Source organism: Kogia breviceps, chromosome 5 (genome assembly GCF_026419965.1).
Source record: "Kogia breviceps isolate mKogBre1 chromosome 5, mKogBre1 haplotype 1, whole genome shotgun sequence".
In the NCBI taxonomy this organism is placed as follows: Eukaryota; Metazoa; Chordata; class Mammalia; order Artiodactyla; family Physeteridae; genus Kogia; species Kogia breviceps.
This window is the reverse complement of record NC_081314.1, coordinates 102050616-102063880: the sequence shown is the minus strand read 5'-3', so window position 1 is coordinate 102063880 and position 13265 is coordinate 102050616. Positions and strand designations below refer to the sequence as shown.

Genomic DNA, 13265 nt, shown 5'->3' with positions numbered 1-13265 from the left:
TAAACTCATGGCGAATTGTTTCAGTGGTGGCATAACATTTATTAAGAAATTGGTACCCACTAGGCCAATTTCTTTAAAAATTCCCCTTTGAAGCTTACTCAAGTTCTGCTAAATTTTGCACCTTGGAGGAAAATCAAGTGATTCTGAGATTCCTAGTTTTTTAATGAAAAATCTGGATTAATCTTGACTATTTAAAGCCAAATACTTCCCAGTGATAAAACCATTTCCAGAGAAAGAACTAAGTAAGAAATTGTTTTAAACAGAAGAGAAAAATGCATCTTAAATGTGACCCACAGCTGTTTCAGACTTCCTGGGTCTCTCCCTTGACTCTCACCCATTCATTCATTCATCATGCTTCTAAATTATGACAACATTGGATGTAAACAAGAAATCTAAGGCTTCTAGGGTCCTTAGCTCCTGGGAGTTTTCTATGTGTATAGAGTCTGGGAACAGACTAGACACACCAAAATAAAAACAAATAGCAATTTATTAAGAATGATTGTCAAAGAAAATGCTTAGCCTCTAGGATATTCACGGAGAGAGATAAAAATGTTGCCTTCCTTGGCCAGATATGGCCTTAGGAAGAGTAGGGGCAGTAGGGCTTGACAGATGGGCAGCTCACAATAAAGAAAGATAGTGGTGGTGGTATGGGTAGAAGAGACCAAGTTTTGGGGCCATAGTAATTGCTTTACATATTTTAACTCATTTAAACTTTAATGAGTTAGGTAGCCAATGGCTGCTTCCATGATACATGGCCTTTCTTTTTGTCTGTTTACTATTTAAAGGACATTATAAAAAGAAAAAAACAAGTAAATAAAATAAAGGACATTATAGAAGCAACAAATCGGGGGCTTGTGAGTACCTTCCGCTGCAGAAGAACATATAAAATTCCCTATGTTTTGAGAGGTGGTACAGTGCAGTGTTTCAGAGCTCAGGTTCTTGAGCCAGACTTCCTGGGTTCAAACCCTGGTGCTATTTACCATCTGAAGCACTTTGGGAAGTTTACTTAAAACTCTCAGAGGTTCAGTTTTGTTATGTGTAAAAGGGCACTAATAATACTACCTACCCCTACATAACTATCATATCCCTCATCTGCATTTTGGGACTACCTTGTATTCACCGCAGGCTGCTATTTCGCTCTTTCCGCTCACAGTCTCTTGCTAATTCTGCCAGAGATCAGGAGAACTGAGCTGGCTTCAATGGCTGACACTGTATCTTTTCTTCCTGTTAGTTTACCTTGCCCATTTTCACTAGTTATTTTTCAGCTTAATTAATTCTTTATATAGTTCCTTCAGTTATTTTCAACCTCCAGTTATTTTTCTTCAGTGAATCCAGCATCACCTTCCTTGTGGCACTTACCACAATAAGTATTCACTTGTTTTTTGTCATTAGGTAATATTTATCCTTCCCTGTAATAAATAGAATATCTATTATTTTGTATTTCATCCCACTTCCATAAAAATGAATAGAGCATGCTTAGATATTTTTATGATGAAGAGAAAAGGACAGCCGAAGTTCTAAGGGTTGCAATGATGAGAGAAAATTGTGCATTTGCTCTTGCTTTCTATACAAATGTAAAAATTAAGGGTAAAATTTGTAAGGGGTGTTAATAATATAGAGGAATATAAATTGCATTTATAAGCATATAATTTTCATATCTGAATCATTGTAAATAAATTTTATTCAAAAATTTTTTAAATTAATTTTCCCCAGTGAAATAAAAGCAAGCAAGAAATGTCAGAATAAGAAACTGATGATTAAAGTTTGGCCTGCACTTGTTAAGATAAAACTACCATCAGTTAAAATAAATGAAACAGTAGCAAGGTCTTATTTTGATCTATATTTAGTAGGGCAGGTCAAAATTCTTGCCATGTTCTTGCTAAAAATTGCTTTGTAAGACAGAGACAAGAAAAGTGAAATCTAGGGAATGCCAAACCCTTTCAGCTGTATCTTGTGAGGATTCACCTTCTCCTTTGGAGGCCACAGCTGTGAAACTCTAATAAGAGTCACCTGAGAACGCTATTCAGCTAATTGCACTGAAAGGGAATCCCCCCTTTAGGACTAAAAGATGGTGACTATGGAAGACACTTGTGTGTGCGCCAAGAGTGCTGTGTCACAGTCCTAGCTTTTGCTTCTTTGGTTTCTTAATCAGTTTGGGGAGTTATCCTTTCCAAGAAAACATTTCTTAGTTGCGGTAGACAGGTAAGTATGGTTACTTCTTTTCAGTTACTGACAGCTCTGCTAAAACAATCTACCTCTGCAATTTTCCTGACACTGCATGCTCCCAAAAACAAACAAAACAGAAAACGAAAGCACAGGACTATTACTTAGATTAAGGTTTTTTAATCTAAGCGCTAAAATCTTAGAGCTGACCAAAACTTTACCAGTGATTTAGTCCATTCATTATTAGCAACTAAAACAAAGCTCAGAAAGTTAGGTATATTATCCAAGACCACTCCGTTTGTTATAATAGCAACTAACAAAAATTATAAAACATACCTACTCTGTGCTAGGGTTTATGTTAGTCTTATCGTCATTATTTATAGTCTTCACAACGCTCCTGAATGATTATTTTTCTATTTTATAGATGAAAAAAATGAAACTGAGAGAAGTTCAATGACTTACCCAGAACTACTCCGTAGTAAGTAGTTGTGTTGAGTTTAAACCCAGGTCTGTCTCCCTGAAAACATACATATTCTTTCCCCACATGGGGCTGCCTCTCCAGGCAGAGGAGGATCTTTCCTAGAATGTAGATGTTAGCATCCTGGTCCAGGATCTCTCCAGGGCAGAACACCTCAGGGCTACTGGTATCTCGTCCTCCTCCTCCTCCCTAGCAGGAATCACTCTGAGGGGTTACCGGCAAGATGGCGACCAGGGCGAGTAAATGAGAGGCTCAGTGTGAGAAACTCGCTCTATTAGGGCGGTGAATGTAAAGGTTAGCAGCTGTGAGAACATGAGGATCAAGAAATTTGCCCTCTTCTATCCCTTTGGAGTCCTAACACCTGGTTGGAAGACAAATCCTTAAGTCAGAATTCCTGGGAGTGATAAAGATATATGACTTTTTTCCAATTTAAGCTTTTCTTGCAGTAAGGATACTAAAATAACTCCTTAACTTGCTCTACAAAACTGATGGAATGTAACTTTTTCCTTCCCAGGTGATGTTGATTAAAGTATTTTCAGAGGTCAAAAGAACATCATAAAGTATGAGTCTATAAAAATTCAATGTCAAACAATTCTCATTTTTTTCCCTTTTTTGGATGTTTGCAAAATTACCAACAGCTGAACATAAAAGTAACAAAGCAAAAATTGAATGTGTAAGCCAGAAATGAGAACATTCACGATGTGGGAAAAAAGGATATGGGAAACTAGCAGATCTATTATACAAGAATCATGTTTTAGCACATCATTGCAGGACTCAAGGCCATTAATGGTTATTAACAGTCATCTGGGAAAATACTACTTTTTCTACTGCTTCAACTAATCTACAAAAATCTTAGAAGATTCTACAGAAGTAAAAGTTTTACAGATGTTTCATATGAATCTTAGTTTCCAAAATAGCAAAAGGGAATATTTTATGTTTTTTATTTTTACATGTAAGACCAGCAACTGACTTTTGAAAATACCTCTGTCAATACTAGATAGATATTAAAATAAATGTAGAAATGCTTATAAATGATTATTTAGTAGGAGTATTAGTCCACATATCACTAAATGTTAACTTCAATATTTCTGAATGATCAACAGCTTCTCATTTCAGCGGTGGGATCTTTTAAACACATCAACAAGTGGAATGAGTCAAACAAAGTGACACTTAATATTTGTTTCGAAAACGAAAGTAAGTTACAATATTTGGGTATAGTTTGGTGCAACTGAAGAAATACTACTATCCTCTTACAGAATAAAGTAAGAAGAGGGGCTATAAGTGATGCTTTTTTTCCATAAAGAAATAAAAATTCTTTGCTCTTGCAACTTGGACCCTAGGGATTTCAACTCATCACTTCATGATCATGAATTCACTAACATGCCCACAGCACATCTGTGAAAAATAGACTTTATTACTGTTTTACAGATGAACAGAATTGAGAATGACCATACTGTAAATTGGTAGCAGAAAGGGAATAGAATAGAGACACAAATTTCAAACATACAGACAGTCTGTGCCAGGCAGAATAATAGCCCTCAAAGATTGCCCACATCCTCGTCTTCAGGACCTGTGAATATCTTAGGTTACATGACACAGGAGAATTAAGGTTGCAGATACAATTAAGATTGTTGATCCACTGACCTTAAAATATGGAGAGTAGCCTGGATTATCCAGGTGGGCTCAATATAATCATGAGGATCCTTAAAAGTGGAAGAGGGAAGGCAGAAGAGATCAGAGTGGTGTGGTGTGAGCAATGTTTGACCCAATGTTGTTGGATTTTTTTAATTGAAGTATAGTTGATTTATAATATTATATTACTTTCAGGTGTACAGCATAGTGCTTCAGTATTCTTACAGATTATACTCCATCAAAAGTTATTATAAAATAATGGCTATAATTTCCTGTGCTGTACGATATATCTTTGTTGCTTTTCTGTTTTATACGTAGTACTTCATATCTCTTAATCCCTTGCCCCTGCCCCCTTCCCTTTCCCCTTTGGTAACCACTAGTTTGTTTTCTATATCTGTGAGTCTTTTTCTGTTTTGCGTGTACATATATATACTATATATATATAGTAAATATATATTCATTTGTATTATTTTTTAGATTTGAAAGTAGAAGAGGAACGTGGACCCCTCTAGAAGCTGCAAAAAAACAGGGAAACAGATTCTCCCATCAGAGCCTCCAGAAAGGAATGCAGCCCTGCCTACAACCTTGACTTTAGCCTAGAGAGACCCACATTGGGCTTCTGACATACAGAACTATAAGATAATAAATTTGTGATGTTTTAAGCCACCAAGTTTGTGGTAATTTGTTATAGTGGCAATTGAAAACTAATACATAGCTGTTTAATCATTTAAGAGCCATTACTACAATCATAATCATTAAAAAAGACTGTAAATAATCAATTTAAGGAACCAGAGAATAACATTTAATTTGGAAATGCAAGTCCATTTTGAAGTAATAAAAGTAGAAGCACACAGATTCCTTGGCATGAAGAAAGATGGAAAAGAAAGTATCTGGGAGGAATGTTTTTTTTCCTTTTCCACCAGAATACTAGAAGAGAAAGGAGATAAATAAAAAGAGCACACTGATCTAAAGGATAAGGTAGGAGTGTTTAAAATGCTGCTGGCAATAGCCTTCCAGGAGAAGTTTGGGAATCTTTGTGCTTAGAGATCTTTAAGGTACACAGTGATCTGTTCTAGGATGGTTTAGATATATATTGGCCTGATGACAAGGGCCTAGACTAGACAATCTCTCATGGCCTCCTCCAGCCTAAATAGTCTACACAGACTTGACTCTGTTCAATTCAGTGCCACCATATTTATTACCTATCTACACAATGTAGGTCATCCTGCTATGAATAACCAAATAAGACATAAACTTTGACTTTAAAAAGTTCACAGTTTAATAGTGAACCAGAGTTAAACAACCAACCATATTTAAGCTAGACAATGAAAAGCATCATAAGGGATGGATAAGTGATATATTGATTAAAAATCATTAAATATCTAAAAATCAATGCAAAATAACCAATGCATTCTTACTGATTATAAAACAAACAACAATATCATTGGTCACCACTGCAGATTTCCAGGCATCAATATTTTACAATGAGAATGTATCCTGTCTTTCCTAAAACACTAGATAAGAAAAGTGAAAAAGTAAATAAAATTCTTTAATGTAGAATTTCAGCTAAAAAATGCAGAAGGAATGATAGAATTAGATTCTATCTAGAATGTAAAACTACCATTTTACAACCTCTGTATAAAATAATGCATCTGGGCAATGAGCATTGATAGATGCTAAAACCATTAAGTGAAAATTTGATGATGAATTTTATAATGGAGGGATCAGGCTGAGGCCACCTAAACACACCAAACTGCTTTAACATCACTAAGTATGACACCAGCCATTATGTACCTCTCTGGGAGTTGTTAGGAAATAAACCATACCATCTATAAAGTATTCTTTCCCCCAAAATTCTTAACCCAAATCTAAATATCTTTCACAGGAAAGTCAGGGATAGAGAAGCCAGTTCAAAAAGACATGGAAGCAGTCAGTTAAATAGAGACTGTGAACCAGGATGCATAATCCAATTTCTCTAGCAAATCAATGACATTTAAAAAGGGAAGGGAGAGAGGACTGTTACGAATAAGAGACTAATTAGACCTAAAAACCAAACCTAACATGTAGAACATATAGGATCCTGATTCAAAAAACGAAACAACCCTAAGAAGACATTTTTAAAGATCACCAGAGAAATTTAAATATGGACTAGGTATAAAAAATATTATGGGATTATTGTTATAATGTGATAAAAGCAAGGCATTATTAAAATTATTTCTTATCTATTAGAGGTGCATACTGAGGTGTTCATAAATTTTACAAATATGATATCTAGTTATGCTTTTAAATACCCCTAAAAATAGCGTGTGTGAAGAATACATGGAAAGAGATTAGCAAAACATTGCTATATATTTAAGTTGCATGATGAGACATGAGGGGCATTACAGGTTTCCCTCTCCTTATATGTTTGAATTTTTTCATAAAAAAAGTTTTAAGGAATGAAAATAATTGTAAAAAAATAAAAAGGTACCTAGTCTATTTGATCATCCCTCATCCCTGAATTAGTGAAAGCTAGGTATATCTGTGCTAGAAATTTTCTTTATAGTTTTCTACACCTATTTTTCATGAGCAATCTGACTTCTATCACCTTAAGATTGACTGCCTTCCACATCATAGGGAAAAGATGTTTACTACTGACCAAATTTGCAATCTATATTACCAAAGATAAAAAATTATCATAAGTAAAATATTACTTCTAATGCTCAACAAATAAAGGAGCAGTAGATCTGTTTCCGCTTGTTTGGGGGTACGTATACAGCTTCCAGTCACTTTTTATAGTGGAGGGTGAATATGGTGAGGAAATATTTGCAAATTTTCAAATTCCTTATGGTTTATATGGTCAAGGTTAGTGTTGTTACATTTTTCAAAGTGCCTAATTCTCAAATTTTGAGGGGTTACAAACTGTAATGTGTCTGCTTTAAAGTGCTTATTTTATGTAAACTTCAGTCCAGACATTTATAATTAATAATGTTACTCTCTTGCCTAATTTTAAAGCACAACAGAGACCTCTCTATGAGAACAAAGGGCTTCAGAACAAAATAGATTCATCTTGAACATTGCTACATATATGCACAAATGTCAGATCTGGTCTACAGTAGTTCAAGTTATAGGACTAAACTTCGGAAGTTCATGAAAAGACTGTTTAGCAATAATCCTAGAGGTGGATCAAAATATAAATCTCCTCTTAGGCTATTTAGGAAGCCTTTGATAGCATTTTAAATAGATGATCCCTTTTGTTAAAAATGTTATCCTTTAAAAACTTTTTATTTGCAAATAATTTTTCTGGAGAAGGCTCGAAGGTACCTACATCCTCAAATTACATTTCAATGTGATTAAAAATATTTTCAAAGAAATGTAAAATTTCATAACACGAACTTTAATCTTTTTGTCTGAAATACCCTAAAAATTTTTAAATGTAATACATTGTCTTTTCTTTTTTTTTTTATTTCGTTTTTTATTTATTTTTTTTCTTTGTCTTTTCTTTTTAAAGGTAGCTTGGCATGAATAGACACCCAGAAAGCTGTAGATGGTATTTTCCACCAGAAGAAAGTAAAGACATAGCAGGGAGGAAAATTAATCCACATAAACAAGCTATGTTACAGAGATTTAAGGTATTTTAGCTAGTTTTTTCCCCTGTGCAAGTTTAGTTATGTGGTCAGGGACTGTAGGTATAATGGCAATGAAGTTGATTATTTCTGCAGTATAAGCAGGGTATGCATTACATATTTTTTAATGTAAAAAATTGTGCTATGGGTTACAACAATTATGAAGATGTTTTGTAATTATGGTATTTGGTTCGGCTGAGGGTATAGAAAGAATGATGCTTCGAGATTTATGTATCATATAACACCCATTACCTTTTACCTCTTCGTCCTATGCCTGAAACCCAAAGATCTTACCAACCACGGCCTCAGTGTATTTCCCTTCCGCAGGAAGAGGGAAGTACTGGTTTGGTGATAAGTTGCTTCCATATCCCAGGAGAAAACCTTCCAGTTTTACATTAGGATTTGGACGTAGGAACTTCAAGAGGATGGAGTCACTTGTGGTATTGATGTGGACCTTCAGGTTTGGCCTTTTACCTAAAGATGGGAACGAAAATATAGGTGGCTGTTACTTCATCTCTTTAGCATCCCAAGGCAAATTTGGAGCCAAAGTTACTGGCTAGAGGTATTGTTATTGGAAATTGTGATATCTAGCTACTCAAGATCACGGCACACCCACCAAAATAGCTAAAATACAGGTAATTTTGAGATCAAAGAAAACAGACTTAATAACATATAAAGCAAAAGCAGTCTAAAATACAAAGTAAAATCTTAGGGTTTAATATTTTATAGTTTATTATTGAGCAGGTAAATGGGATTTAAGGCTATCTTGGCTATGCACAGTTGGTCAGAACCTCCATTTTATACATCCTATCTGGGAATGGTGAAAAGATCTGAAATTTCTTATTGGTAAATTGAATTACTGCACTTTAAAACCCCCAGCCTCCTCAGTGCTGGTCTCCAGCAGTATCCTCGTGGGACTCAGTGATTAACAGAGTTGGAAAGGGAGGGAAGTGGGTGGCTTTTGGCTTGGGGGTAACTGAGATAGTAGAATAAGGGATTCTAAAAGGAGCAGGGCTGAGAAGAAAGATGATTAGTTCTATTTGGACTTCGCTGGGTCAGTGAGACAACTGACTGTTGTCTCACTGATAGTCAACTTACCGTTGGACATTTCCAACGGTAAGTTGACTATCTAAGTGTGATGCTCGCAAATGGGGTCCAGATCCATCTGGGTGTCTTTAGTTTATAAATGATTATTGGGTGAACTTCCCCAGAGAGACTGCAGAGTAAGCAGAGAAACTCTATATTTTCAAGGCATTATTATTATTATTATTATTTAACTGTGAAGGCAACAGGGATGGACACTCACACTAACCAAAGGTCTTGACCAAGCAATGAGGAAACAACACTGTCTTTTGTCTTTGGGGCCAGAAGGAGCTGGGTCCAAACTGCAGCTCTGCCATATACTTATAAGTGTGCCCTGGCTGCTCACTAACCTGTGCTTGAGCCTTCTTTCTTGATTTGTAAATTATGGATAACGATGTCTACTTTGACAGGTTGTTTACAAAGGTTAGTGCAAATGGCAATATCTTAAAGCTGGTACACAGTAATTGCTCAATAATTGGTTACTTAATCAGGTCCATCCAAAGCCCGTTAGTCACAGTTTAGAAATCCAAAAAGGCTTTGTTAGGTTTTTCTAAATTCATGTCAAACTAATTTGGCAACAAAACTCAATCTGAACTGTTATGAGGCCACTTAGTCTTTCTTTAATCTCACTGAATAGTCAGTGTGACTTTTTCACATGTTTAATTATAGGAATCTTTTTTCAAATTAATTTTTATTGGAGTATAGTTGCTTTACAATGTTGTGTTAGTTTCTGCTGTACAACAAAGTGAATGAGTTATCTATCTATCTGTCTATCTATCTATCTATCGCCACTCTTTTTAGATTCCCTTCCCATTTAGCTCACCACAGAGCATTGAGTTCCCAGTGCTATACAGTAGGTTCTCATTAGTTATCTATTTTATACATAGTAGTGTATATATGTCAATCCTAATCTCCCAATTCATCCCACCCCACCTTCCCCCCTTGGTAACCATAAGTTTGTTCTCTACATCTGTGACTCTATTTCTGCTTTGCAAATAAGTTCATCTGTACCATTTTTCCAGATTCTAATTATAGGAATCTTAATTCCTATAATTAAATGTGCTTAATTAAAGGGTGCTGATCAAGACCCCACTGAAGAGGTTACTTAATACATGGTCTAGGCATCCTAGTACATTTCTAAAATCCAAAGATTTTCTGAATTTTAAAACAAGTCTGGCTCTGAGAGTTTTAGATAAGAGATTGTGGACTTAATTATTTTCTTTCTTTATTTCACTGGGAATTCATATTTTAAAAATATTTTACCTATTGGGAAGACTGTATTTACTAACTTAATAATTGAGTCTATTTCTCATTAATCAAAGACTTATATTGTATATATACCAGTCAGGACCTCTAAATAGCATGGGTTTCCCTAAGCTATCAGTCTAAATTTATACTATTCCAGTCAAAAGTCATCCTGGGCGACCTCAATATAGCCACATAGAAGGATTTCATTAGGCCTTTGAAGCAATAAAAACAACGCGTCTTGGAGACCAGGCTGTGGGAACCACTCTCTTACTTTAGCAGTCAGTACTACTATTTCCAGGTATGTGCATAGTACTTTGTACTTCCCAAGAATTTGATAAAATTTCTGTAACTTCTTGGTTCTCTGACTGCTATTGCTACACTTGTGGCAAAAAACCCAGAGAAACTGAGCAGCTTATCCAAAAGTCTGAGGGAGACTCATCCCCAGCTCACCTAGTCCAGTTCTCTTATAGAACAAATGACTAAATTGAGGGCAGCCACACCTCTATCAGTCTGCAGGTTAAGTGCAGGGTCAAAACCGCATCTTAGGTCCTCACTAGGCTGGACTTCCTCCTCTCATTTTTATTGAGAACTTTGTCATGACCCAACTGAGTAAGGAATAGCTAACCCCCATACCGTAATGCTGAAATGGATGCTAACTGATAATGTTTTGTCCTAACTTTGTAAGATTTTGATAAGGTGATAGATATATATATATCTATCACCTTATCAAAATCATAGATAGACAGCTAGATAGATAGATAATCTCACATATATAACACAGATTTTGGTCAAGCCAATTTTCCCCTTCTTAGTTATGTGCCTAGATTAACCCTACAGTTAATCTAGGGTTAATATTCTGCTACCTTATAAGGTTATCGGGTCTCACAATAAATCAAAAACCAGCTGGCCTGTTTCCAACACCTTGTTGGGAAGAAGAGATTAGAAATCTTCATGAACTTAGGTTGCACTCTTTTTGGGCTAAGAGTCAAGAGTCACAGCATCATCACATTAGACCTTTGCTCACAGACTGTGGCCTGATGTACCATGTTATTCCCCCCCTTGGAAAGTGGGAAGAATGGCTGTACCAACTGAGAAAAAGGAAGGTTGTAAACAGAACTACTGACTAACAAAAGTGGAAGTGTTCTTGCTTCCTCTGCCTAGAATTTTCATGACTCCAGTCTTTCTCCCTTTTGCTAATAATTTATGTTAATAAGTACATCAACATCATGTAACTTTTTGAATAAATTAGCATTTATCTGACCTACTTTCTCCAAAATTCCAATTCATACTACTCTCTAGAGCTAAACTTTTAAAAGTCCTGAGAAAGAAAAAAGCACACAAATCTTTTCTCAAAACAGCATCACAAATTTAATAGTATTTTGAGACTCTCATCCCAGTTACTTACTGGATCTAGGAACTCAAATCCCTTTATTATCTTGCTACACATGAATTGTCTTTTTTTAAAAAAATTTTATTGGAGAATAGTTGATTTACAACATTGTGTTAGTATACCGGAAAGTGAATCAGCTATACATATACATATATCCACTCTTTTTTAGATTATTTTTCCCATATAGGGCATTACAGAGTGTTGAGTAGAGTTCCCTGTGCCATACAGTAAGTCCTTATTAGTTATCTAGTTGTTACTTCTCAACATCGCTCATTTCTCCTTGGCCAGTATAAATCTTCTCACATTCTGCAATGCATTCGAGGCCCTGGCCCTACACCTATGCTCACATTGTCACCCAGCATGGATTCCCTCAATACCCCTTTGCTCACTCAGTTATGACCCCACTGACACTTTCAGAGCTCAGCAAAATGGTTAAGCAATTTTTTTGTCCTTTTCATCTGAATAAGTTCCTCAAGTGTCCCTTCAAATGAATGTTTGGACTAGTATTCAATTTTACATTCTTAAACAATTTCCCCAGTATTTTAAGGTATATCTCAGTGCACCCTATAATAATTTTTCATCTTTGATAAATTTATCTTCACTCCAAGTAATTCTGGCTTAAAGGCCTGGAACACTAGTCATGTAATAACAGTTATCTTTCAACAGTTAGCACGAAGACCTCAGGTGAATGACTTAAGATAGAGATAATAAAAAAAAGTACAACATGATACAAGCTTAACTAGGAAAACATTGATAAGTAAAGTGGCATATATATCGCGCAGGAAAGCCCAGGAATTCAGAGAAATAAGAGTACTGGAAGAATATTTTATTGCATCCTATATGAGAAACAAAGCCTATACTAATCAAGAGTGAGAGAAAATGAAGAATGTGAGCATTTCAGGAAAGCAATACTAGAACGGCTGAAAAAAAAGACTGTATGTTGGCAAAGTAGAACTTTGGATCTATGACAATTGTTTCTAATCCTCTGTTTGCAACACCCTAGGGTATCTTTAAATATTTCAAAGGGTGTTGTGAAATTTTAAAAGAAAAAAAAATCCCTTTGAAAACAAAATTAGAAATAATCCCCATTTAATTTTTAAAAGAAAACACATGCCCTGTGGCATTAAAAACAGTGAGGAAGGTAGTGAGATGAGAGAATCAGACAAAAGGTAGAGCGCTACAAGTTCATAGAACCCTCTGGATCAACCAGAGGAGTCAGGTTGCTATTGCTATTGCTATAGGCACAGGCGCTGAGCAGACATTTAATGCTGACCCCAGAATTCTGAGTGCCTGTGGTCAGTGTCAATAAAACTCTGCAAAGAAACATAGCCCAAACACAAGGCACTTAGTTAAGCCAGTTAAACTACCATGGACATCCAGTCACTGATCTGTGAGAAAGGAGTTACCATCACAACCCATTTAGTAGGAGGAATTCTTTCATGTCTAATTTCTTTTCAGGTTATCTTAACACTTTCCAAAATATTTCAGAATGTGGTCTACATTGCTGATATGAAGTTGGTCAAGTTGATAAAACCACTTCAATAGAAAAACTGCAAAACACGAAAGTTCTCTTCTAAAAGTAAAAAATATCTATTAGTGTAGTAGCAGTAAATCCCTTAGCCTATAAGCTCTCAGTGTTGTAAAACAGTAAATAGCAAGTTTGAGA

At 35.6% G+C, this 13265-nt stretch overlaps 1 protein-coding gene across 49 annotated transcripts in view; it reads right to left on the bottom strand.

Annotated features, from left to right (window-relative positions):
• The window catches only part of ABI3BP (ABI family member 3 binding protein), a 285160-nt gene that overhangs the window by 213842 nt on the left and 58053 nt on the right, over positions 1-13265 (bottom strand). For all 49 annotated transcript variants that reach the window (XR_010840794.1, XR_010840796.1, XR_010840793.1 and 46 more), the window contains exon 2: positions 8173-8352. Coding sequence is in view for 46 of the 49 variants with exons in the window: in XM_067034765.1 (XP_066890866.1) it covers positions 8173-8352 (180 nt within the window). In the remaining 3 variants the exon portion in view is untranslated. The remainder of the gene's footprint in view (positions 1-8172; positions 8353-13265) is intronic.